The following is a 27745-nucleotide window of genomic DNA, read 5'->3' as shown; positions in this document are numbered from 1 at the left end:
CGGAAATCCCATAAGATACAGATTTGGGAGGCTTCTTAGAGAAATTTTACCTTCCTCACTGCCCAATGACTCAATCTAAGAAGACAGCTCAAAAAAGCCACTTCCACAGCTCACAGGGCCTGCAGCTAGACTTGGGAGTGAGGTGGTGACAGTGGGGAGAAGAGGGGTGGGGAGCAGACGACCTCCAGCTCTGTCTCTCTCTCTCTCTCATCTGTTCATGGATATCGATACCATCCATTGTGTGTCTGTGTTTGCCTGTGTGTCTGTGTGTATATATGTGTGTGCATGTGTGTATATATGTGTTTATATGTGTCTGTCTTTGTGTGTATGTATGTGTGTCTGCATGTGTGTGTGTGTGTTTGTGTGCTTCTGTGTGTCTGTGTGCATACATCTATGTGTATATGTGTCTGTCTTTGTGTCTGTGTATGTGTCTGTGGGCATGTATGTGTGTGTCAGTGTATCTGTGTATATATATGTGTGTTTATGTGTGTCTGTGTGTTTATGTCTGTCTTTGCACCTGTGTGTATGTATGTGTCTTTGTGTGTTTTCACATGTGTGTGTATGTGTCTGTGTATGTGTGTATGTGGGTCTGTGTGCATGCTGTGTGTGTCTGTATATGTGTCTGTGTGCTTCTGTGTATGTGTCTGTGTGTGTTTGTGTGTGTATGTGTATATGTGCATGTGTCTGTGTGCGTCTGTGTACGTGCATGTATGTGTGTGTCTGTGTGTCTCTGTGTGTGTGCATGTGCCTGTGTGTGTCTGTGTGCATGTGTGTGTGTCTGTGTGTCTCTGTGTGTGTGCATGTGCCTGTGTGTGTGTCTCTGTGTGTGTGCATGTGCGTGTGTGTGAGAGAGAGTGATGGGGGAGCCATTGGTTCCTCACAACTTAAGTCCCAGCTGTCATCTTAACTTTGTGGATGGTCAGCAGGCAGTTTAAAAACAAATGAAGGCACTGATGCTGGGCACGTTCTATTCAGAACTGAGGGACTGGCTGGTGCTTTGGCCACAGCTGGGCCTGGCCACATTCCTTCAGAGGAGCCACAGCTGGCTGGACTGAAACTGGCTGGGCCTGTCCCAGTTCCCTCCTGTCAACTGCTGTTGAGAGAACCTCACCCATCCCAGGGGAGTCCCAAGTTCAAGTCGAACTCTGGGCTCTTGAAGGGCTCTCCTGGACTAGCCACTGACACAGCCAGTATTGCTCTCCCCTGATACTCCTGGGCTCTGTGGCCGGCTTCATTCATTCATTCATTCATTCACTCGTTCAGTAAGTGCTTGTTGAGGGCCATCACTGACACAGTCATGAGGGAATCCTGGGGTTCCCCTCCCAGTGTCAGTACTGGGGCTCCGGGAATATGGCTGCCTTCCATCTCCAATGCATTTTAATTTCTTCTTTGAACAAACCTGCAAAGTTACTGGTTGATTGAAAAAGGAATATTGGCACAAATGAATTAAATGACGCATTGGGGTCACCGAGCAGTTGGGGATGAAGCCAAGGTCCCTGTTATCAGGATGCTGCATGGACTCTTCCCTTCGGAGAAATATCACGAAGGCTCCCCGCCTCCAGCGCGCGCCAGTGGACCCCTCTTGTGAAGCATAGGTTAGCCCTGCACTCAGGGTCCTCAGTTCCTACCTAAGCCAGCTCATCATTAGCAATTCGTATTGTGCATGCTGGCAATGCAGAGCCCAGGGTCGCTTTTTGTCGAGCCAGCGTCTTTTATCTGCAGTTGCACCCCAGCGAAGCTGGGACCGGAATGTACGACTGTTACAGGGTCCAGGCCTCCTCCCATCTAGTTTGCGATGCCTCTCACATGCAGAGGTTGTGTTTGTTTCCCTTTAAAAATAGCAGACGAGCAGATGACACACTGCCTTAATTATCCTTCTGTAGAACACATTGAAAACTAGCCTCCCTGTTCTACTGGCAGAGCGAGAGGAAAATGTATCCTAAACCGCAGTGGGTGAAGCCTCTTCAGATGTCGGTCAGAGCCTTACCCGCACCCAGCCCCGCCCGACAGCCGTGAACACAGACAAACAACTGTCACCCATTGACCTCACGATTCCTTAGTATATGAACCAAAGTGGAAGCGGGGAGAAAAGGAAATACTGCAGATATTTTTAAGTACAAGCAAAGACAGGAAGAGGAAAGTTGCAAAATTGGTTATATTTCTTTTTGCTTAAGTGCATAATGTTTGGATGACCAAAAAGTCAGTGTAAATGTATAATAAGATTATTTTCAAGGAAATCTGTATATTAAGTTTTAAGGCCTATTTTACTTCATATATACATAAAGTACCATTTTTAGAAGTGCTATACTCCATGCATATTCCAAAATACTACACGTTTTTTTTTTTTTTTTTTGAGAAAGGAAGGGACCGTGAGGCTTTTTTCACATCTGATATATTACAGTATAATCCATATTCCTCCTATAACACTTAGTTCTGGAAAAGGATCTACTGGTGTCTGAGTTTAGGCAGGCACTAGCACTGACGTCAGTATTGTGTACAGAGAAAACAAACATACTCTACATTTACCAAATTTGATGCAACTCACATTTGGGAACATATTGAACAATCTGAAATTATTGTAAAGTGGAAAATTTTTCAGGCTTTAAAATCATTAACAGTGGCATAAAACAGTTATACAATTTCCATGGACAAATCTCACCCCCCCAGATTTATGCCTTTAATCTTATATTCAGATCTGTGTAATTCATGTTTGCTCCTAAAACGTGTATTTCTTTATCTTCTATAATAATGAACAATTCAAATTTTTCAAAAAAAACACCACTTCTGCATTATAAATGTTAGATCTTAATTTTAACAAGGAAAAAATGAGACCACTTTGTAAAATAATGTCAGTTCAAGGAATTTAAATCAAGAATTAGGCACACTAGTATTCGCTCTAAAGGCCTTTTTGAGGGGCATTTAGCACCCTCTAGTGACAACAATTCAAGCCGTTCAAAGGGAACTTCCCTGCACGACTCATGTCTGGTTTCTAGCTGGCAAGTCAACAATGCAATGTAGTTCTTTAGGCAGGAGGTGGTTGCTTCCTAAAATCCTTGAGGCAGGATTATTTTTGTAGCTGTAAATAAAGGCTGGAATAATCTCCACCAGGCAACCGCGCAGTGGGAAAACCATGATTTATCCCTATCGGCTATAATATTCTTTGGCTTATCATGGCCAGTCCACTCAGAAAGAACATTTCTAGTACTCCTTGAACACTGCAGCCTTTCCCAAAACATGTGCTGAGATCTGTGTGGGCATCAGATGACAACAACAAATTTACTGACATCATCGTTTCAGTTCAGGTCGGTGCATTGAACAGGATTTAACACATTTTCATAAGAGTGAATTGGAAAATAACTGGCCTGCCTTCACTTCAGCTGCACCTCTGTGTCCTCTGCGTTGCTTGCAGTGGGAGATAATACAGTGTGGAGAGGGTGAGGTGTGGAGAGGGTGAGGTGTGGAGAGGGGGCAAGGGATGAGGAGGGCTCGGGTGGAGAGGATACCATGTGGAGCGTACCATGAAGCAGTTACTGTGCTGAGACAGACTCCCAGTGTCCTGTGCTCCTGACTTCAGGCACGGGTATAGGGCTTCATTGCATCCGCAGGTAGCCTGGTGATACTCATGCAAATATAAATGAATTTGTGGCAAAGATTTTTTGCCTTCGCTTCATTTCTGATTCCATTTGTGATGGAAATAAATTAGTAAATAAATCATCAAATGAGGTGATGCTGAATTAAAGCCCACCTCAACCGAAAACTAAAAGCCAACTTTAGAAAGTAGCAGGAAAAATTATTAATGCAGGCTTCTACATCAATTTCTGTCAATTGAATGCTATTATAGTGCCACTTATGATCTTTCTTTAAGAAGTAATCTGTATTTTCTTTAAAAATAATTCATAAAATAGTGATAGATTAAGACAAAAATAAGTGATGCTGTTTAGTATCTTATAGGTGAGATTGACACACTTCTTAAAAAATCATTTAAAACTCTGACTAGAATCAAAATCAAAATTAATTTCAACAACCTAGGATAAATTCTCAGTTTGGCCAAGGATGGTGACAGGGGACAGTACCTGGGAAGGGATACTTTGGATCTGAGTCGGGGGTAGAGTGGGATGCCAGTCAGATGCTTTTGTGAATCTTTTTTTTTTTTTTTTTTTTCTTTTTTTTTTTTATTATACTTTAAGTTTTAGGGTACATGTGCACAACGTGCAGGTTAGTTACATATGTATACATGTGCCATGCTGGTGCGCTGCACCCACTAACTCGTCATCTAGCATTAGGTATATCTCCCAATGCTATCCCTCCCTCCTCCCCCCACCCCACCACAGTCCCCAGAGTGTGATATTCCCCTTCCTGTGTCCATGTGATCTCATTGTTCAATTCCCACCTATGAGTGAGAATATGCGGTGTTTGGTTTTTTGTTCTTGCGATAGTTTACTGAGAATGATGATTTCCAATTTCATCCATGTCCCTACAAAGGACACGAACTCATCATTTTTTACGGCTGCATAGTATTCCATGGTGTATATGTGCCACATTTTCTTAATCCAGTCTATCATTGTTGGACATTTGGGTTGTGAATCTTAATTATATGCCCTGTGGGCATACCAAGCCTTATGGGCACCAATGGCAACGTGATGTCTGTAGCATCTATGCTCAGATATACCCAGTTATATGGACAAAGAAGTTGAAACTCATTTAATGGTTTCCAAATTATATAGAGAAGCCTAATAATTGGAACAATATTATTTTAAACTAAATAATGGTGACAAAATAATTACTCTCCTCTTAGGTTTCTTTCTTAAAACCACAGATAATACATTGACCTATTTGGAGTCCTTGATAATGGTTTTAATATTCCTGCATTTTTAAAGTCATATGGAGTTGAGTAAGAGCAAAATTGGCCTAAACTTGAGAACGTGTGGGATGCTTATGAAATTGTGTTTATTGAAATCATTGCTCCATGGGAGCTTATAGAACTAAACTGACGTGTGCTTCAGTATTAAGGAAATTGCAACTTGGTGTTGAGAAGTTGAGGATTTGGTATGTGATAACAGTTTCCTTGGTTTCTATTAGTTCAGATCAACCAAGAGACTGAAGAATACATTCACCACTTAGAGAAAGTGTTGAAACAATGGTTATTTAAATTGTAATTGGATTATTTCTTAATGTGCTGCTGGGGGATATGGCACTCCCCTACCCCCCCACACACACACCCTCATACACACACTCACACACTCATACACACATACTCACGTAGTTGTATCCAATGGAGTGAAGCTGTAATCATGAAGTATGCTGTGAACAGAAAAACCGTCCTTAAACAGCGCTGACTGGGTGCCCTTGAGGGCTGAGAGTGTCTTCATGCCGCGTATGTTCTCAGGCAAATCCTCCGACTGCTGCAGATGGAAAAGTTCCATGGAGTGCTGGAGTTTTCCATTGTGCGGCAGCCCCAGATGCTTGATTCTTATCTACAATCTCAGGCATGTTCCTGGCAAAAACCCCTGGGACATCGTTCTTGCGGGGCTCTCATGAATAATCCAAACACTATGCATTTTAAATTCATGTGTCATCTTAAGGACAATATACAGCACTTTTGTCCTATTGTTTTGTCCTTAAAAACCTGCGTTTCATGGGTCGCTCCCAGGCTCTGAAGTTTTATGTGTGCAGAATTTGAGGAGACTGAGATAGGCTTCCCGAATGCTGAGACATGCGGTGACTGGCTAGAGCCCTGTAATCCTGGCTTCCTGAGTGCCCACTGGAGTTCCTGGCAGGAAAAGGCCATTAATATCACCTGAATGGATTAATGCCGCATAGATGGCCTCCACAAAACTCTTGAGTGTTTCTGGGTTTTCTTAGTAAAATGAAAAAAAAAAAGAGCTCTATGCTTGCTGTAGACATTTAAAAAAGGACAGGCATTTGGGCATGCTAAAAGGTTTGACACCTACAAGTATTGTGGGCTGCACTTTTTACAGAACATGCCTGTATTTTTCAGATATTTACAAAAATGTACAACATTGCATGTTACTTACATATTTTTATATTAGGATATAATTTATGTTTATTACAAATTTATGTTTTGAAAATATAAGTGAACCAAAGAAGAAGAGGGGAAAAAACAAAAAGCTTCTCTGCCACTGGTATTATAAGATATAGCTGTCAATATTTTTACTTTGCCTTTTTTTTATTTTTTATTTTTTGACTATTACAAAAGGTTATTGGCCGGGCGTGGTGGCTCACGCCTGTAATCCCAGCACTTTGGGAGGCCGAGGCGGGTGGATCACAAGCTCAAGAGATCGAGACCATCCTGGCCAACATGGTGAAAACCTGTCTCTACTAAAAATACAAAAAATTAGCCAGGTGTGGTGGTGGGCACCTGTAGTCCCAGCTACTCGGGAGGCTGAGGCAGGAGAATGGCGTGAACCCGGGAGGCGGAGCTTGCAGTGAGCCGAGATCGCGCCACTGCACTCCAGCCTGGGTGACAGCAAGATTCCGTCCCCCCCCAAAAAAAAAAAAAAAAAAAAGATGTGCCTTGTCCTATCAAGAGCCAGAGTTTTTTTTTTTTAAAACACTTTACATTAAATAGTCAGAGATTACCAGGCTTGGATGCTATGATGCCATTTGAAACATCAAGAATTATTCTCTTTGAAGACAACAGGAATCAATCAAACATTTTGTCATTAGAAATGAGGAGGAGTTTCCTTTGTAAAATGTTGGAACAGAATTTACCACTCAGTATCCCCAAATTAACTTTTTATTAGATCACTTTTTATGTTTGTATGCATTTCCAAAATTAGACGCAGTGAAACTTATGGATCGAATATTGATCAAATAATAGCATCTGTTTTTCTCTTTTTTAGTATCCAATAAATAAATTTGTCTCTTATAAAACAATATTTTTATTAGTTAGAAAACGATGGATATATGCATGCATGTATGTTATACATAAATAAATATGGGAGAGAGAGACAGAGATTGAGAGAGAGAGAGCATGTGTGAGAGAAAGCAGAGAAAATGATGTACATTGGCACCAGTAGACAATCAGAGTTAACCAGGCGAAGGGTATTAGGAGTTTTGTATATTATCTTGTGGCTTTTCTGTAAGTTGGAAATTATTTCAAAATAGAGAGGTAAGAAATCCCACTCTTCACAGTTTGATTTGCATTAGGCAAGAACCAGGGAGTTAAGGCCAAATCATCACTGAAGCATTAGGTCCCAGTAGAAATGCTGATCTTTCCTGCTGCAGGGAACAACTGAGGGCTGGATTAGCAACCAAGAGGCGTGGGTGAGGCGGGACCACACAGGATTTTCTTCCGTGGCTATTTCATTAGCAAAGCGTTCATCTTATTTAAAGCTGGTGTTTGGTGCCACGTGTTGTGGGGGCCACAGTTAACATTTTACATTGATGCTTCTTAGGAGAGAACAAAAAGCAAGGACACTCAGGGAAGCTGAGAGAGCTTTTCTCCTCCGCACTCCAGAATTCTAGTGGAAGCTGCCCAGATAAAACAGCTCAGGACTTTGAAATTTTCGGGGAAACAGAATTTTAATCAGCCCGCCATCTTATTCATTGTTCAGAGATGAAAAGAGCGGAAATCAACACCCCCTCATAATGTAGGTGCTGAGAACTTAGGTTCTGATTTCCACAGAATGATTTTCTTACAATATACTGTCTTTCTTTTCTTTTCCTTCTTTCTTTCCCTCCCTCCCTCCCTTTCTCCTTCCTTCCTCCCTCCTTCCTCCCATCCTCCTTCCTTTCTCTCTCTCTTCTGTCCTTCCTTTCTCCTTCTCCTTCCATTTTTTCTTGCCCTCTTCCCTCTCTCCTCCTCCTCCTCTCCTTCCTCCCCCTTCCCCCCTTATCTTTCTCCTTCTCCTCCTTCTTTTATCCTAACATGAGGTGATAAATCAGAGGTATATAATAAAAGCCAGAATGACCTGGGCTGGTGGACAGAACTCTGACACATGCCGGCCTAAAGTCTGAGTGAAATCCATTTACTAAACGTCCAGCTCTGCAACCAGGAATTGTCAGATGACTCAGGATTTAGTCTATTGTGTTCTTGGGGTCCCCTATTGAGACCACACCTCTTTATGGGTCCTGCGTTCCTGTAGCTAGATTCAAAGCAAAATGTTTCTTCCAAGCAATTTCCTGAAAATGAGTAATTAAAGTCCTGAAACCCTCTAAGGAATGTTCAGGCCTGCATTCGCTGTACTTCCTTCGAGGAGAAAACAGACCTGTGACCCTGAACTTATAGCTTGGATTTTAAACATGTAATGGGGCCCTCACATGGCATCTCTGGGTAGCCAAAAGTTCTATGAGGATCTGTTGTCTGCAACATGGACGTCTGTCAGAGTGATACCAGCTCACTGATATTCCGGGACATTTGTAGTCACTTCAGTTATTTGGGTTTTAATAAATACTTGAAAACAAGACTTAGGAAGGTTTATTTTTCCTCTTTATTTTTCGTGTTTACTGTAAGCCTAGAGTCCTTGCGTTTTCAACAACTTTGTTGCAGAGCAAATAAAAAGTGCAGGTATTTGGAAGGAGAAAATGAAACTGTTCTGGAACACTTATATGAAATGTTGAATAAATATAGGTTGTTAAAAATCAGCCAGGCAATGGCTGTTACCGAACATGGCCATCTATTAACATGAAATAAACTCCACCTGCAAAGTTTCCTTTTAGGAGAAAGGAGCTCAAGTCCTCTGTCCTAGTAATTCTGCGAAGAATTGGGCTGCGAAGGGCTGACACCCAGGGCAGTGGGGTGCCCTCAACGCCTTGGCTCCAAGGTGCTTGCAGCCCGTGTGAAGCCATGCGGAGTCCCATCGCATCTGCATCCTGCCTTGGTCTCAGTGCAGTGTGTCACACGGCGGCACACCGGTCACACCTGCTGTGGCAGTCCCCGTCCCAATTGATGCCTTTTCTTTTTTTAATTAAAAAAAAAATCTCCTGGCTGCATATCATCAAGAAAAACAACATTGTTTTCAGGGTCTCTTATCTCTCCACTCCCAAATATCCTGTTTCTTTGGGCTGGACAGCCAGGACCAATAGAAACCTCTTCCTGCCATTGGCTGACTTCATTTCCCAGACTTAGCACAATCTCATCCGCTCTAAACAACCTCATCAAAACTACTTTCTGGTCAGAGAGAAGCAATAATTATTATTAACATTTATTAACGATCAATAAACTTGATTGCATTATGGCCAGCACTATTAAGGTAAGGAAAGGGTTCCTTTTAATTTGACAAAATCTTGTTCTTGTTACTCTTTTCTTTGGTTTCCTTTATCAAGGCAGATAAGTTAGGGTTGGGCAACACCCCCACTGCCACAATAGAGGACAACAAGATTTCCTTTGCACTGCCTAGTAAATTTCCTTTTTCCTACTCCAACCATCCGCAAGGCTTAAAAACTTCAAACTCAGAAAAAAATTGGGGTTTCTAAATTCACTGTTGAGTGCTGTGGATTACTTTTGGAAAGGCTTTTCGGAGCGCTTCTGAATTTTCAGATTCTCTAACTATCCCTAACGGTGCCTGGATGTGTGTCTGAGAAAAGGCAGCAGACTCGGAGAGGTTGAAGGGTCGGGTCAAAGCAAAAGATGCGTTTGTGAATGTCAGACATTTGGAGGCTCTTCAGTGGCTCCTTAGCATCAGGGATGCCAGGCAGTCCCAGTGGAAGCGAAGAGATACTCGGCAAGTGGCTGCTGGTAATGGGACGCAAATGTTGACTTGATTTGTGGGACATCCACGCTGAGAACTGAGTGTTCACGTCACTCAAATGGGGGTAATTTGGTTTGTTCCACTATATGTTTATCTTCAATAAAATACCTACTGTCTGTGCACTGTGAGTAAGATTTCTTCCAGCAATGGTTAGGTTTGCGGAGATTGGAAAGCAATGGCCGGTCGGTTCTCTGTGCTCTGGGGTGTTTGGTCTGATGCATTTCCTTGCCTAAGTTTTTAGTAGATAGCATGTAGAGATTAATGTGGAGGTAAATCTGCACAGGTCCAGTCCTAAATATGGCCTGATTCCTGGAAATGAAGCCAATTTAATGGTGACTACAAGTCAAGGGGCATGCAGTCTTGAATGGGGGTCTGTTCAGTTGTTTTAAAGGCCACCATGCCTTCGTGACATTTGTAGAAATGTGAAAAATCAGCAACAAAAGCAGATGCTGAGTGGAGGGAAAAGAAAATTGTGTTTGTTGCATGTCTTTAGTTTTGCTGCATGGAGGTGAGAAGCATTTGGTGGTGTTTTCATGAGGCTTTTAGTTTGTTGGAAAGTGCATAAGAAAATGGAAGTTTGCCCAGAATTGGGCCAAGCCATTTTCAAAAATACTCTTTGGTTTGGTATTTTCATAATTTGAAATGTTTGTATTAGAAGATTTGACTCCTATGTACCATAGAAACTGTGTTTCAGAAGTTCAGCTTTTATTTCTCAAGGTGTGTTCAATAATATATTAAAAATCTATGTACCAAGAACTTTCACCTTATACTTTTCTTTCTTTGGCTTCAAGGATTGGAATCTGCTGAAATATGGCTCCTATAGACAGGAATTATAAAATTGAGAGTTAATGTGCCCTACTTGTAGCTACATGAGTAGAAATTACTTGATTTTGTGACCCAAAATGTTATCTTTTTTTGTTCTTATTTTCATCCTTATTCACATGCATGTTAAATCAAATATTCTGTGTAAATCTTGAATAGCTTGGGTATGATCTTATGTGTTTTTTTTCCCAAAAAACTCAGTGCATTAAAAAGGACATTGAAATAACAGACCATCCTTTAGAAGGTAGGTACATTTTGCAAAACATCCAAATGTGTTATACTGTTTAATTTGAAGTATACATTTATGAATACATGAAGCTATTTTGAAAGTTTGAATATTTTGGGATTTTCTGAACACTTTTTTGGAAATAATAGTTTACACTTGTCTAAGATACTATGCTTGATTTAACATTTATTACGTTGCATTATGTGTTTATTGTATGTACCCAAGTGAACCCTTAGAATGACTACAGGTGAATTTTTTTTTAATCTTCTGTTAAAATAGGCCCTCTTTATAGGTGACTTCCTTTAAGACATGTTTCTGTTAGATTTCCTGGGTAAAGTAATGAGATGATTTTACAGCCTTGTTTATAGAGTGGAAAAAGGAGGTCCTGAGTCTGTTGACTACAGTTTCAATTACGTTAGTGCAAAGCCCAAGTTAGCATAGGGAAAATTATGGCCGTCCACTGGAATTAGGAAACAGCCCCCCATAGAGGCAATTTCCAGTCTCAATGCACTCTGTTTTTTTGTTGTTTCAGTAAATAAATCAATTAGTCGATTAGGTATCAGATGCTCTGAATTTTTTAAGTTGGTTTTCTGCATTTGAATGGAGTTGTTATTTTTTTGCATTAACATTTGTAAGACCCTATGAGACACTATGAAAAGCTAAATATTCGTATCCAGTCTTTGTGATTCTTACCATCATTTTCCCTTGGTAACTTGAAATTGGGAACAAAATGTTTCAATTGGAAGAAGTAAAGGAATTTTGGGAACTTATGTGAGAGTGTTCATTTATCTCTAAGTGTCTGTGAATTTTAAGATCAGCTTAAGAGTTCTAGTAAAGACTTGGAAGCAACAAAGCTGATGGTTTGCAGACAATTCACGGATTGGTTTTGGTGCTTCCCTCGGACATTGGTGACATCTGACAATATTGAGAGGTGCTGAACCTCACCGGCCCCACTGTCCCCACAAACAGCTCAGTGTTTGCTACAGACTGCAGGGATCCTGCTGTTGCACTGAAAACTCGATTGTGCTTCAGTTAGGAGCTTTAGCCTAATTTCCCAAAGACTTTCCTGATTCCTTTTTTTTAAATGCCATCTGCAATTTGGGAAGTCTAATGAAGCCTACAGTCCTTTCTCAGAATAATACTTTCAGGTGCCTAAAAAGAAATACATAGAATTACAACAGAAATACAGTTCTCTCCCCGGACCTTTTAAGGAGAACATGAACCCCAGGTTGCAAGTTCTGATCCTAGAAAGATACTTAATGTGTAAAAAGGGAATGTGGGGGATTTTCCATCATCACAGAGATCTGACATTGAAGGATGTGGAGAGAGCCAGCAGCCGGCAGCAGCATCAGGGGAAAGCATCTTAAAAATCAGACAGGACATGGAAAGTTACTAACAAGGCTTGGTGGAGACCTGAGGGCACCCTAGTGCTATTTCCATGACTTCCCTAAAGAAGTTACTTTTTTTGAATTAACAGATGTTGGAAGGTTTGATGGTAATTGAAACACGACCTGATAGGACTCAATTTTATTAATTTAAAGACATAAAGCTTGCATTATATATGCCACGTCTGCACATTTGCACTTCTTCAACGTGTGCTATCACATGTGAGGGAAACTTATTAAGACTAAGAGTTATATGAAGAAAGTTAACTCCTCACAGAATTTTGATGGATGTGATTAATGTGTTTAATAGCTACAGATTTATGATTTTTCATCAACCTGTTGGCTAAGTGAAATACAAATTGCGTCAGTCCTTGTTACTTTAGGGAGATTCCGGGAGAATGGAAGGAAGGCCAGGGGCAAAATGCCGCTGCCCTGCTGTGCATAAGTCATTTCAGAGCATGCTCTGAGTATCTGTCCTTGCCGAAAAGTGGCTTTACAGGCAACTACTTTAAAACAACTTGCTGCTTCCGTTCTTGGTCAGCTCTGTGATCCAGGCTGCCCTCTGTGGACACAGCACAGTTCTCCCTGGCCCTCTGCCTGTGTGTGCATGCACCCATGCATGCCAGGCACCCTGACTCAGTGACCCTGGAAAGCAGGATTGAGAATGGCTCCATCTGTGGGCTTTTCTTTCCCCATGAAATACAGTGTAGGACTGCAATGCTCTCAGACAATGTGCTGAGCCTGAACCATTTCTTAATTATCTACGTTTATAAGTGATTATCTCATAAAGTTTTTGTTTTGCAAAACAGATCTTTATTTAAACACAAACACAGGTTAACAACTCTTGGAAAAGCATACATAAAAATAAGTAAATGAAACAACCATTTCTGTTGTCTTCAGGAAAATATGACTGATACATTTAGAACTTTAGAATAAGATTCCCTCTGTGGGAGTGGAGACCCAAAGCCATTATAGGCATCCCAACAATTTGGCGGATTTATTGGTTTAACAGCTGATACATAAGAGAATCACAGAGTAAGGGCCATGGGGAAGCCAGACGGATGAGAGTTTCTCTGAAATGCGAAACCTCAGAGAAGAGACAGGGGCAGTCTCCAGGCTGTTCCAGCGTTTGGTAGCACACTGTGCTCTGGCGGGGTCTTTTCTTTGGAGCTACCTCAAGGAGAGCCTTCTTATCCCCTCCTTTGACCCCACAGGATAGAGGACAACGCTCCCTGGCCTGGGGATTCTGTCAGACCACCACCCCTGATAGCACTTCTCTCACCTTACGTGGCCGCAGACACACTTGCATTTGCTTCCTTCCTGTTGTGACCCTGGGCAAGGTAGCTAGCCTGTCTGATCTCAGTTTCCTCACCTGTAAAATGGGATCATAATGGCTACCCTGTCTCGCACCCATCCTCAATAAATGGCAGATGCCATCAGACGCCCCCCCGCGGATGTAACCTTTTCTACCGTATTGTCTTTCAGGCTCTGCACTCACTCGTGTCAACATTTCCCACGGCCCAGCTTCAGCTGTGAAGCCCACAGCCACAGACTGCTCTGATGTGCGGCCTCCCACACCCAGGCAGGGTACATCTGGGTCTGGGCAGCCACAGGACAGGGAAGGAAGGAGGAGGGAGCTTGCAGGGGTGCTTGTTAAAGGTGTAGCAGGGCAGGTACCACACACAGGGGCAGGTGGAGCGTCCAGGGGTCGCCCGAGGTGGTGCTGGTCAGAGAGGGTTGGCTTCGTCCTGTTCTGAGCCGAGGCTGCTGGAGGAGGGCAGAGGCCTATGACTGCATCGTGCTCCTGGTTAGGGCAGGAACAGCACCCTGGAATACCCTACTCTCCTCTTTACTCCTGAGTTACAAAAAATACATCTTGTTCTTTAGCATAAATTATAAACATAAAAAATTCTTATGGTAGAGAAAATGTTTAAAAGTCATCACAAAGTCAGTATAAATTGTTCAGATCCTAACCAACCACAGCAAATTCCTAACAATTGGGATATGTCTCTCCACCGTGTGTCTCTGTTTGGCCTTGTATCTACCTACCTGTCCTGCTCTTCTCAGTTAGCATTGTTTTACAAGCATTTTCCCATGTTACTAACATTTTTTGATAAGCAAAATTTTTGTTTCATTATATTCTATCTAAAATATGTATTACCATTTTATAACCAATATCCTAGTGTATAAAGTGATGCTGCTTGCGATGTTTCACTCATTATATTGCAGTACACCATCTATTTAATTTTTTGAATACTTTTTATTAGTATTGGTGCCTAGAAAGGAATTATTGAGCCAATGGGTATATATATTTTTTAAGTCTTTGCCAAATTTAAATATTTGCCAATTTAAAAAATAATTACCAGATTATTCTCTGGAAGGATTATACCAGTTCTCCCTTTTTCTAGCCACATATGAGACGAGTTCCACACTACACCCATAACAACTCTGAATATTTTACTCTTTGAATCTTTGCCATTCTGACAGATAAGAACAGAATCTCATTTTTATTTGTACTTCTTTAATTTTAGTATTTCATTACATTTTTTTGTTTGTTTGCTGTGAACCCATTTTGCCTAGTGGTCCACTGTGACCTCTGGATTTTTTTTCTTATTTATACTTTTATTCCCTGTTTGGTCTAGCTTACTTTCCACATATTTCCCCTACTGAGCTTGGCCAAGACATGTTTTATAAAATTTAACATCAATTCCCATCTGTCCACTCTCCCACTCTTCATTTTCTTTCCTGTCAGCATATTCTCCCAGCTTTGCTTGTGTTTGTTGTTGAGTGTGAATAATTTATGTATACCCACTGATATCGCAGAAGCTGTTTTTAGTGATATCTTATCCATTTCTTCTGTGTCCTCAACAGTGACTGGCAAAGAGTAGAGGTTCAATAAGCACTTGTTGAAAACATAAACTTTAATTTTAATTATTTGAAATCATAAAGAGGAAGTTATCAGAGTAATGTAATTATCATTGTAGACTTCAAATAGAATTCTTATGTTTTTAGAGACATTTCTCCTAGTAAAATAACGTTAATTAAAATTGACTTAAATTGATGTTTAAGAAAGTATAAAAAATGTAGCTGTAGTATCTTGAATTCATAATCCAAACTAACATCATCCTAATAACTGCTTGTTATGTGCCAAGTCCTGTGCTAAACTCTCATAATGTCTCATGTGATCCTCACAGCACCCTGGGTACTGCTGCTTTCTTACAGATAAGGACAAAAGGATTAGAGAGGCGAAGTAACTTATACAAGTCACACAAATCTGTCTCCCTTCTCTTTATCATCTGATCTCTTTTTTCCTGCTATTCACCCTAGCTGTACATAGTGAATTACTGTGCAGAGAAACATGATGTATTAAGTGTTATGGAGACACATGAAATAATTGGATAATGAAAATTATTATCGCTGCTTACTTTATGTTATCTACTCTTCTGGGAAAAATCCCATAGGCAGCAATTCTTATACTCTAGGTGGCTAATCAAAACAAAGTTCTAGAAAATTCAAGAGGTAAAACTCTAGCACTGAATTCTATATTTGCTCAGTGACAAGAATTCTTTCCATATTTGGCAAGATCCAAGGGGCAGTGCTTCCAGATTCCAGATCAGCTGCTGATTTAAATTTCCTCATCCCAAGTATCAACTTCCTTGCACTCGTCTTGGGCGTCAATAATGAACACGCAGGTCAGAGTTTTCCATAAGGCCTTAACAAGTCTTTCAGCAGGGTGTTCATGGAATTAAACTCTGGGAAGAACGGTAATCTGCTGTTGTACACAGATAAGTACAGAGACATTTTGAAAAGAAATGCTAAGGCCAAGCAAAATGATTTATTTTTAAAGTGCCACATCAGAATCCAATCATAACATTAACCTCAGGGCTGTTACTTTAAACACGTTTGGTAAAAACAATGCTTGTTGAATTTTTGAAAATATAATAACTTTATGCAAAGATCCCGCACTCTTGCATTTAACACATTCCACTTTTTAAATCCTTCTGCCTTGATGATTTAAAATCTCCCTTGCTGGTTTTTTGTTTTTTTTTTTAATTTACCAAGTATTGATACAGAATCAGCACTGAAGACAGGACCCTTCTGCTACCTCCACATTCACATTCCCCCCAAGGCCATTCATTCAGATCATCAGCCAGCAGTGAGTTTCTCATCTCCATGCCCTTTGGGTTTCATCGGGTTTTATTGGGTCTTTTTTTTTTTTTTTTTTAATTTTGACAGTGTGCACATGATGCTCACCTTTGAGGAAGAAGAAACTGTTGAAACAACACTTTAGAATCTGTCAACACAATTAGTTTGTGTCTCAATTTGAGGTAGATGTCCCAAGACATTGCTCCAAGTTAAAAAGAAAAAAAAAGTATGTGGTTTTGCATTGCGTAGTCCTCTTTGGATCCATATGATATGTGTGCCTTCCCTGACCTTCCAGAGAGCATCAAAAACATGAAGGTTGAATCCGGAGAGCACAGCCCACTTTTATCTTTGGCCCAGGGAGGCACTTGGTACTCTGTATTTCTTCGTGGCATCCTTAAAATAGCCTCTGTGGAAAAGGGATTGGCCTTATCTTCCGTGCAACGGATGGGAGGCTTAGATATAGCTGCTGGCAAGGGGAAGTGGAAAGAGGCCCGTCTGGGAGAGGGTGGCCTGGAGCTTTAGTTTGATGCTGCAGGACTTACCCAGGTGAACGCACCTCTCCTGGCCCTAGCTCCCTTATAGGAAAATGGAGGTGGTCAGCTCCGCCTTCTCCACAGTGACCATCTGCTGACTGTGCTGCTGCCAGGACGCAGGGGGAGCTAACAGCAGTGCCCCTATCGGATCTTCAAACCGGGGAGGGGTCTTGTGCAGTGGGCAGGGGAAATGGGCTCCCACCTGGCTTTTGGGGTTCACACCCTGGCTGTTCTACTTCCTGGCCATTTCACCTTTGGCAAGCCACAGCCTCACAGGAGATAGGCTTTTCCATCGGTGAAATGGGTAGAGTAGATAGTTCCCACTTCACAGGGTTATAGTGAGATTCACCAAGTCGCAAGAGCCCAGAACTGTATATGGCACACATATGCTCCTCAATCAAAGTTAGTTAATTTTACTATTCATTCAAGCCAAATACATTTTTCTTCTAAGACTAAAATCAGGGAATCTATGAAAAGCATTTCCCCCCACCTTTTTTTTTTCAATTTCTACAACAGTTTGTGAATTGAATTTTGTTTCCAAGTAGCCAATTTGTCCATTTTCCTGTGATGAACATGTTTTTATCTCTTCATTATAAAGTAAGAACTCTGACAGACACAGTGAGCTCCCAATTATTCATGAGCACCTGATCTGCATTGGAGATTGCTTAAAACAGGGCTGGGAAATGCTTGCTGGTGAGTTCACCTGACACTATGCACAGCAGGTCCTGGAAGGAGACATTCAGGGCGTTGTTACCTTCTGCATCTCCCTATTCTTCTTATTCTCCTTCCATACTCTTTCTCTCTCATTGCAATCGCTATCCACCTGGAAGGCGGCTTGAAAAACACAAAGGACAACAAGGATGACGAGGGGGACCCCTCCTGAGCCTCTTAAATGCTGAGGGATCCTTCCTGGACCTGTTTTTATTCATTCCAAGCTGCCTCTCCTAGACAATCACTTCTCTTACCCCGGGAAATCTGGGACGGTGCAGGTTTGTAAGCTTGATCTGGAATAAAGAAACAAAGGAAAAGACGGACCAGGAGGCTTGGCCTACGCCAGGCAAAAGTCAGCAAAAGCAGCCACTACACATCTCCTTTTGAGTTCTAACTTTTCACTTTGTCTTGTGTGAACTCCTAAACTGGAAGCATATTTATATTCACGTAAAAATAAGAATATTGTCCAAGGTCAAATGTAAGTGACTTTTATGAGTTATTGGACTTTGTGAATTACTCATTCTACCAACCTGAATTAACATAGATAGTTTTGTTGACTTTACCTTCTTTGTAAGCCAAACAGTATGAACTTGGTTAAGCCGGTCTTAGGAGAAAAGACATAAAATGTGTGTTGCTAGGATAGCATTCTAGTGAAGGAAGCCGCTTCTTTGTTTCTTGTACATCCCTGTGAGGGTACTTCTGTCCATCCCAAGAGCTGTTTTCATGGACTCACTGTTGAAAGCCCATGCCTATTGTAACCAATTTTGATAAGCTGGTTACAAAATAAGCACATGTATACATTTTTTAAAGCCTTGTTCTTCTGGAGATGGAAAACATCTTTTTTTAGATCACATGTTTACTGCTTTGGTAAACAGTAAAATGCTGCTACAGCAATTACCTTGAGGATAAAGGGTTTGTAGACAGATACTTCCTGCGTTCACTTCCTACACAGATAGCCAGCCCAACCAGAGACGCACTGATGCAGGAAGGGCTCCCAGTGGAAACTTCCTCTCTCCGAATGCGTGGTGCATTATTCGTTATCTCCTCTCCAAGGGGAATAAGCTTGTTGCTCCAGATTTTCTAGGAGAATTCTGTCTTGAAACAGGTAAAAATGTAAAGTTTCTAAAGTAATGATTTCAGTCCCTCGTTCTCATCCTCGGTGTCGTCTACTTGGTGATTTTTAAGGGGACGTGATTAGACTAGAATAGACTTGTCTATGAGTAACATGCCCCGTAGGCACCTCTGTCTCCTTTGAATCATGGAAAATGATGCATAATTCGAATGTTTTTATATTTGGTAGAAAAATAAGTCTCTTTGAGATTCAATGGAAGGCCTTTTCTATGGTTAGTTGAAAGGTCATTTTAGATTTTGCTTTCTTTAGTCAAGCAGAGATTACCAGATTTGGGTACAAAAAAATATCAGCTCATAGATTGTTCTCTGTGCTGATTTTACAGCAGTTACTAAATTCCAACGAATGCATTGTTTAGGCCCTTTGAACCGAAGCAAATAAAACCACAGTGCACACACACTAAACAATAGGGCATCATCAATTAGCCATCTACAGGATGTGTCCTTGCAGACTGGCCCCTTTGTAGGAGAAAAAAAAATAGATCAAGTCAACAAACAATAACACTGAACAATAAACTAAACAAAATAAATAGCACCTGGGAGCCCCTTAAGCACTGGCGAAGCACCAAAGGGTGATGTTTACACACTGTACACACGGAAACCCACAGCTCCACCCAGATCTCCTGCAGGTCCCTAAAATACTCAAAGAACTCAGCAGCCAATCATTGCTGGGTCACCTCATGCTGAAGTACCCCCTTTGGCGATCAGAAAATGCTGAGCCTCTTAAATGCTGTTTTCATTCACTCCAGGCTAGCTCTCATAGACAATCACTTCTCTCACCCCAGGAAATCTGGGACAGTGCATTGCGAAGGGAAGAAGGCAGTATCTAACAGAGCCTTCTGCCTGGCCTATTCCGTAAGTGCCGATGACTGCCAGGTGGGGGGCAGAGATTGCATTTGACCCCGAGACACTGCCAGACATGGTGAGATGCTGTCATGTCTCACGTAGATGTTATTGCACGAATATATTCTAGTGATTTTATCCACATATTCAATATATGTATTTTGTATTTAACATGAAATTGAATTGAAGTGAAATTGCCCAAAGAGATATTTTCCTTTAGGGACTCATTTCTTCACATACTTTTGCTTATCTTGTTGGAAGACACACTATGTCAATCTCAGTATCCTGTTTGAATGAAGACTGCTTTCCTCCTATGTATCTGTTGCCCCTAGACAGTCATTGTGCAGCTTGTTACCTTTCTGTGAAACTCCATGAGACAGCTCCAGCATTCATCCTTACAGTTGCTACCTCCTGACACTTCTGCTTCTTTGCAAAATGACTTCCCTGATCTCCTGAGTCTGTATTGTTTCCAGTGCTGCCTGAACCACATTTGGGTGATGCTACAGGACCAGACAGCAGACAGATTTGTCATGGATGCCTGATGGGATAGGACCCTGTTGGCATCCTCTCTGAAAATCTCCCTTGCCTGGCTAGGGATTGTTTTATTTTCTTTAGCCTGTAGCAAATACAGGTTCAGTATCTCCATTGAATAATATATTGTAGAAAGAAAGGCAGTAATAAAAACTTTGTTCTTTTTCCCCATTTGAAAAACAATTATTATAGGAGTTTAGAAAATAAAAATTTTAAAAACAAAATTAAAATAATTGATGTTACACCATCAAGGGTCTTTGAATACTCGATTCTTTTTTGATTTTTTTGTCTTTACTCCTGTACCAATGTATCCTTTTTAAAGAATAATAAAATTTGAGAAATTAAACTCATTGTTATTAGTACCTTTCTATCCACTTCTTTTTTTTTCCAGGATAGTGGGAAAAAAAAAAAAAAAAAAGAGGAGTGAGGGCTGAACTTGTTACAATTTAGAAATTAAGGCCCATGTTCCTTCTTAAGAACCCAGTTTCTCTGTATGAAGCAGATCCAGACCGCAGGTCCCTGTCCCACAACGCCTTTCACTTCCCTGTGCCTCGTTTCCTCATCTGTAGAAGAGAGTCAGTCATGATAATAACTCCTACTTCTTGGTAGTGTTGCAAGGATTAAACAGCTTAATACATGTATGTGCTTTGAACAGTAACGTGCTGTAGTGTACAAAAGATGTAAATTGCAGACCAGGCATGCTGGCAGCTGCCTGTAGTTTCAGCTTCCCAGAAAGCCAAAGCAAAGGATCTCTTGAGCCTCAGTATCTGAGGTCAGCCTGGGCAACCTGGCAAAATACCTCATCTCATAATAATAACAACAATAATAATAATGTTAGCTGTTATGGGCTGTTATTGGTTACTTATCCTAGTCACAGTCTTCTTATCTAATTTACTCTCATATCTCAATTGTGTTTTCTGAAGTAATCAATTATCTTCCTTGATTGTGTTTGTTTCCAGTATTTGTCTTTGGAAAGGAATCCTGCATTTATACCTGGTTATTTATAGCTTCTTCTAAAGGGATGAAAGTATTTCCCTACACAGTCATGCATCACCATGCCCGGTCAGTTCTGAGAAATGAGTTGTTAGATGATTTCATCGTGCAAACATCACAAAGAGCACTTACACAAATGTACATGGCATAGCCGGCTGCACACGTAGGCTATAGGCTGTAGGTGTAGCCTGTGGTCCTAGGCTACAAACCTGTGCAGCATGTGACCAGGCTGAATACTGTAGGCAATTGTGACACTTAACACAATGGTTTTTATGTACCAAAATGTGGAAAAGGTATAGTAATAATGCAGTAGAGGCCAGGTGCGGTGGCTCACACCTGTAATCCCAGCACTTTGGGAGGCTGAGGCAGGCAGATCACGAGGTCAGGAGATGGAGACCATCCTGGCTAACACAGTGAAATCCCGTCTCTACTAAAAATATAAAAAATTAGCCAGGCATGGTGGCACGCGCCTGTAGTCCCAGCTACTCAGGAGGCTGAGGCAGGAGAATTGCTTGAACCTGGGAGGCAAAGGTTGCTGTGAGCTGAGATCATGCCTCTGCACTCCAGCCTGGGCTACAGAGCGAGACTCCATCTCAAAATAATAATAATAATTATTATTAAGAAGGGAAAAAAATGGTACACCTGTACACCTGTATAAGGCACTTAGCATGAATGGAGCTTGCAGGATGGAAAGTGGCTGTGGATCTGGGTGAATCAGTGAGTGGTGAGTGAATGTGAAAGCCTAGGACATCACTATTTACTACTGTAGACTTATAAACACTGTATATTGGCCAGGTGCGGTGGCTCATGCCTGTAATCCCAGCACTTTGGGAGGCCGAGGCGGGCGGATCACGAGGTCAGGAGATCGAGACCATCCTGGCCAACATAGTGAAACCCCATCTCTACTAAAAATACAAAAATTAGCCGGGCATGGTGGCGCATGCCTGTAATCCCAGCTACTTGGGAGGCGGAGGCAGGAGAATCTCTTGAACCAGGGAGTTGGAGGTTGCAGTGAGCTGAGATTGTGCCACAGCACTCTAGCCTGGCGACACAGCGAGACTCCATCTCAAAACAAAAAAACAAAAAAACAAAAAAAAAACACTGTATATTTACACTAAATTTATTAAAACATTTTTCTTCAATAGTAAATTAATATTAGATTACTATAACTTTTTTTACTTATTAAACTTAATTTTTTAAACTTTTCGACTCTTTTGTACTCACTTAGCTTGAAACACAAATACGTGGTTCAGTTGTACAGAAATATTTTCATTCTTTATATCCTTACTCAATAAGCTTTGTTCTATTATTTTTTTAACTTTCTAAACTTTTTATTAAAAACGAAGACACAAACGCATACATTAGCGTAGGTCTACACAGGTTCAGGATCATCAATATCACTGTTTTTCATCTCTACATCTTGTCCCTGTGCCACTGGAAGGTCTGCAGGGACAATAATCTGCGTGGAGCTGTCATCTCCTACGATAACAGTGCCTTATTGTGGAATCCTTCTTGAAGGACCTGCCTGAGGCTGTTTTACAGTTAACTTTTTTTTTTTTGGAAATAGAAAAAGTACACTCTAAAATAATGATGAAAAGTATGGTATAGTAAATATGTAAACCAATAACATAGTCAACTATTATCATTATCAACTATTATGTACTGTACATAATTGTATGTGCTATACTTTATACAACTGGCAACACAGTAGGTTTGTACACCAGCACCACCAAAAACATGTGAGAAATGCATTGTGCTATGGTGTTACTACAGCTGTATGTCACTAGGCCATAGAGATTTTTCAGCTCCATTATAATCTTATGGTACCCTCGTCCTATCTGCAGTCTGTCATTGTCCAAAACATCATTATGCAACTCCTGAATGTATGCTAATTTCTTTGTTCTCATGCTATTCCTTTGAGGACAGTAGAGAAAACATAAGAGAGTTACAATTGTTATTCCATTTGGTGGCTCAACTGACATGTTTACCAAACTTTCAACAGCTGAACTCAACTGCATTTTTGTGAGCCCAGAAAATCAATAGCTTTGATAATTTAAAGTTGGAGAAATGAAGGACGTTCATTGTTTCCTCCCATTCTTATGCTTTGGGTGATGCTGTTAAATAAATGAATGTGTTTGTGCAATGGGGAGAGACCACTGTTCTCTGGAGTGGATCTAGAGGTTAAAAAGTCAAGCTATTTAGAACCAACTACTTAGAGTGGCATATTCTTTAGGGGAGGTGAGCAGGGATCTATTGAATTATCATATTGCTGGTTAATCATGATTAAGAATCTATAGAACCCCGACCGGGCGCAGTGGCTCACACATGTGATTGCAGCACTTTGGGAGGCTGAGGCGGGTGGATTGTCTGAGCTCAGGAGTTCACGACCAACCTGGGCAACACAGTGAAACCCCATCTCTACTAAAATACAAAAAATTAGCCAGGCGTCAAGACCAGTAACTCAAAACATGCGTTGTTAAAATTCTATGCCTTAAGTTCTGTGGCTGTCGTCATGTAACCTTTCAGTCCTGCTGATGGTGCCTATTAAGAAGCAGGCTATCAGTAAATGTCCATTTCATAAATGAATGAACAACTTCCTGCATGACAAATGCATGAGTGAGTGCATGAATCAGTGATGTGGCTGGCACCCTATATTAAAATCACAAAGAATTGCTTTTTTTTTAATTTTTTTTATTTTTTTGAGACAGAGTCTCACTCTGTCGCCCAGGCTGGAATGCAGTGGCGCGATCTTGGCTCACTGCAACCTCCACCCGCTCCCGGGGTTCAAGAGATTCCCCTGCCTCAGCCTCCCGAGTAGCTGGGACTACAGACGTGTGCCACCATGCCCGGCTATTTTTTGTTTGTTTGTTTGTTTGTATTTTTAGTAGAGACAGGGTTTCACCGTGTTAGCCAGGATGGTCTCAATCTCCTGACCTCGTGATCCACCTGCCTCAGCCTCCCAAAGTGCTGGGATTATAGGCGTGAGCCACCATGCCTGGCCGAGAATTGCTTTTTATATCATGAAAGATGGAGTCCATTTTCCCCAGATGCATATACAATTGTTATATACCACTTATATTAACAAATCCATACTTTTCCAAAAGAGTGGTTTGAACTATGACTTTTTGATTTATTTTTTAAAAGTTTTATTTTATATATTTAAGGTGTACAACGTGATGTTTTGATATACATGAAGATGGTGATAAGGTTCTGATAGTGAAGGCAAATTAACATATCCATCATCTTACATGGTTACACATTCTTTTTTTGTGGGGCAAGACCACCTAAAATCTACTCTTTAAGCAAAAATCCCAAGTACAGCACAGCACGGTATTATTAAGCATATCCCTTATGGTGTACGTTAGATCTCTAGACTTGTTCACCCTGCATATTTGCTACTTTATATTCTTTGACCTACATCTCCCCATTTCCCCATTGAGTCTTTGTTTGTTTGTTTATTATAGATTTTACATATAAGTGAGATCATGCAGTATTTGTCTTTCTGTGTGTGGCTTATTTCACTTAGCATAACGTCCTCCAGATTCATCCATAATGTGGCAATTGGCAGAATCTCTTTTTGAAAGCTGAATGGGCCGGGCATGGTGGCTACGCTTGTAATCCCAACACTTTGTGAGGCCGCGGTAGGTGGATCACTTGAGGCCAGGAGTTCGAGACCAGCCTGGCCAACATGGTGAAACCCCGTCTCTACTAAAAATTTAATAATTAGTGGGGTGTGGTGGCGGGTGCCTGTAATCCTAGCTATGTGGGAGGCTAAGACAGGAGAATCACTTGAACCTGGGAGGCAGAGGTTGCAGTCAGTCGAGATCATGCCACTGCACTCCAGCCTGGGCAACAGAGTGAGATTCCATCTCAAAAAAAAAAAGAGGCTAAATGATATTCCGTTGTATATATCCACCACAATTTATTTTATGTATTGGACACTTTGGTTCCTTTCATATCTTGGCTATTGCGAGTAATGCTGCAATGAATATGGCACTGCAGGTATCTTTATGAGATAGTGATTACATTTCTTTGGGAAAGTACCCAGAAAAGGGATTGCTGGGTCATATGGTAGATCTATTTTTAATTTCTTTAGGAACCTCCATACTTTTTTCCACAGTGTCTGCAACATTCCATGTTCCCACCAACAGTCTGCAAGGATTCCCTTTTCTCACATTCTCGCCAACACTTACTGTTTCTTGTCTTTTTGACCACAGCCATCTGAACAGGCGTGAGGTGATACCTCATTGTGTCTTTGATTTGCATTTTCCTGATGATTAGTGATATTGGGCACCTTATCATATACCCATTGGTCATTGTTATGTCTTTTTGGGAAAATGTCTATCCACGTCCTTTCCCTATGTTTGGGAAGGTCAGATGACCAGGGGGCTGCCCAGAATCTAATGAGTGCTGCCGAGTACATGATGGTCCCTTCCAGGCCATGGATGGAAATGTTTCACTTGTAAATTAAAAGCAGGAATACAGTTTCCAGGCAACCCATAGCCTGCATTTTGCTACATGACACTTGCCTTGATGAGCAAAACCAAACACCACTTTCATTTTTATTGAGCAGCAACACCTACCAGCATTTATCCAGGATTCGCATTGGGTCATTGAAATATTCGACTTTGACAATCTATTATATAATAAGTCTTTCTGGACATGAACTAGTGACAAGTTGTATTAATGTGCTATGATAGGGACTATTCATTTTTCTTCTTTTGTTAACTACAGTCACCTCTTTGAAATGTCAGTGAAACTGTAGCAATCTTTTAAATATGTCTGCTGGTGTCTAGTGTATTGATTCACACTGAGGGTTTCTGTATTCATTGGAATCAGGCAAATTACAACACAGTACTTATTATATAAATAACATCTGTAATGGATATGAGATAGCATAACATTTTCAATAATAGCTATGTTTGTTTTTGTATTCAGTTTCAAGATGATCTGCTTTATAATAAAGATTAATTTTAGCAAGTAACTACCAGCTTATCTAAGCCAAATAGTAAAACTGAATACCCTTCTGTAAATTTAAGATTATCCAGCATATTATTTAACTTAGTGAGCCTTACTGGTTAAAACATTATATATAGGCCAATGAAAATGTAATCTTTCATAAAATCTGAAGTATTCTATTATCTTGATAAGATTTTTAGTGGATTGTTTCTTTAATCATTTAAGAATTCATATCACCATTGTTTCCACAGCATCCACATGTAAAGTGCTAGTCTTTGTTTCCTGAATGAATGAATGCACGAATAAATGATGCATATTGAAATCTTTCCCTGAGTAAAGCATGCATTTGGCAATGTATGTGATTAAAAGAAATCTGACTTGGTTCCTCTCCTAGAAGAACTATAATCTAGTTTTTAAGGAGTCAAATAAAAGGAAATGACCTTTATTTGAGAATTAAAATGTTGGAAAAAACTTGATTGGTCATTTAGGAGTTCATTGTTTCTCAACCTAATTATATTTTGGCTCAGTATACTCTTAACTGTTTTTAGGATAATTAAAAGGAACTCCTAAGAGAGCTAGGATGCTGTTGGAGGAGTAAGTATGCATGAAACAATCATAATTTAACTAATTTGCCCACAAATGTTAGCAGGAAAATATACCAAAAATTAGATTTTGTTTTCCATTAGTTATTTTTCTTAATTTCTAACATAATTTTTAAACAAAACTGAGAGATGTTTGTCAAAACACCTCCCAAGTGATGATTTCCATTAGAATATGAACTAGACACTTTTCCTCCAGTGGGATAAGAGCCAGATTTTCCTAATCAGAAAAATTAGGGCATGGTCAGGCAAAGGAGTTTACATGAAAAGTTTTGCAAAATTAGTATTACTTTGAAAATTTCAGGCTATTTGGCCACTGCAACCAGGGAGTCACTTAATTCTTGGCATAAACTCCAGCACTTTTGGAAATTGACCTAACTCTATAAGGCAAAAAAAAAAAAAAAAGGCCATATAGTGCCCTAAAGTGGCAAAATTTTTGTTAAAAATAGCATCCACAAGTACTGTACCAGTTTCTCAGGATAGCTGTGACAAATTATTACAACCTAGTGGCTTAAAGCAACAGAAATTTATTCTGTTACAGCTTGGGAGTCCAGAAATCCAAAATCGAGGTGTTGGCTGGGTTGGTCCCTTCTGGAGGCTGTGAGGAAGGATGCATCTGGTGCCTCCTCCAGCTCCGGGGGTTGCCTGCAAGCCCTGTGTTCCTTGGCTTGGACGGTAGTCCTCTCTTATCCGCGATTCCACTTTCCATGGTTTCTGGCAGTTTCATCTGCTGTCTGAAAATATTAGATGGCCATTTCTAGAAATAAATGAATCATACGTCTTAAATTGTTCACCATGCTAAGTAGCATGATGAAATCTTGTACCATCCTGCCCTGCTCCACCCAGGACGTGAATTCCCCTTTTGTCCACCGTATCCATGCTACAGATGCTACCTGCCTGTTAGTCACTGAGTAGCCCTCTTGGTTATGGGATCGACTGTCACGGTATCACAGTGCTTATGTGTAGGTAGCCCTTCTTTTATTCAGTAATAGCCCCAAGGCACAAGAGGACTGATCCTGGCAATTCTGGGTATGTTAAAGAGAAGCCGTAAAGTGCTTTCTTTCAGTGAAAAGGTGAAAGTTCTCTACTTACAAGGAAAAAGATCATATGCTGTGGTTGCTAAGATGTACAGTAAGAATGAATCTTCTGTCTTTGA

General features: G+C 40.7%; 1 protein-coding gene across 8 annotated transcripts in view; it reads left to right on the top strand.

The window, feature by feature from the left end:
• The window catches only part of ERG (ETS transcription factor ERG), a 279268-nt gene that overhangs the window by 153050 nt on the left and 98473 nt on the right, over window positions 1–27745 (top strand). For 3 of the 8 annotated variants that reach the window (XM_054675165.1, XM_024352426.2, XM_001170722.6), the window contains exon 1: window positions 9013–9215. The exons of the other annotated variants lie outside the window; for them this stretch is intronic. In XM_054675165.1, coding sequence (XP_054531140.1) covers window positions 9198–9215 — 18 coding nt within the window. In that variant the 5' untranslated portion in view covers window positions 9013–9197. Of the gene's footprint in view, window positions 1–9012; window positions 9216–27745 lie in introns of those variants that run through there. 8 annotated transcript variants of the gene reach the window in all.

Source organism: Pan troglodytes, chromosome 22, assembly GCF_028858775.2.
Source record: "Pan troglodytes isolate AG18354 chromosome 22, NHGRI_mPanTro3-v2.0_pri, whole genome shotgun sequence".
NCBI lineage: Eukaryota > Metazoa > Chordata > Mammalia > Primates > Hominidae > Pan > Pan troglodytes.
Note: the sequence above shows the minus strand (reverse complement) of the source record. Positions and strands in the feature narration are given on the sequence as shown.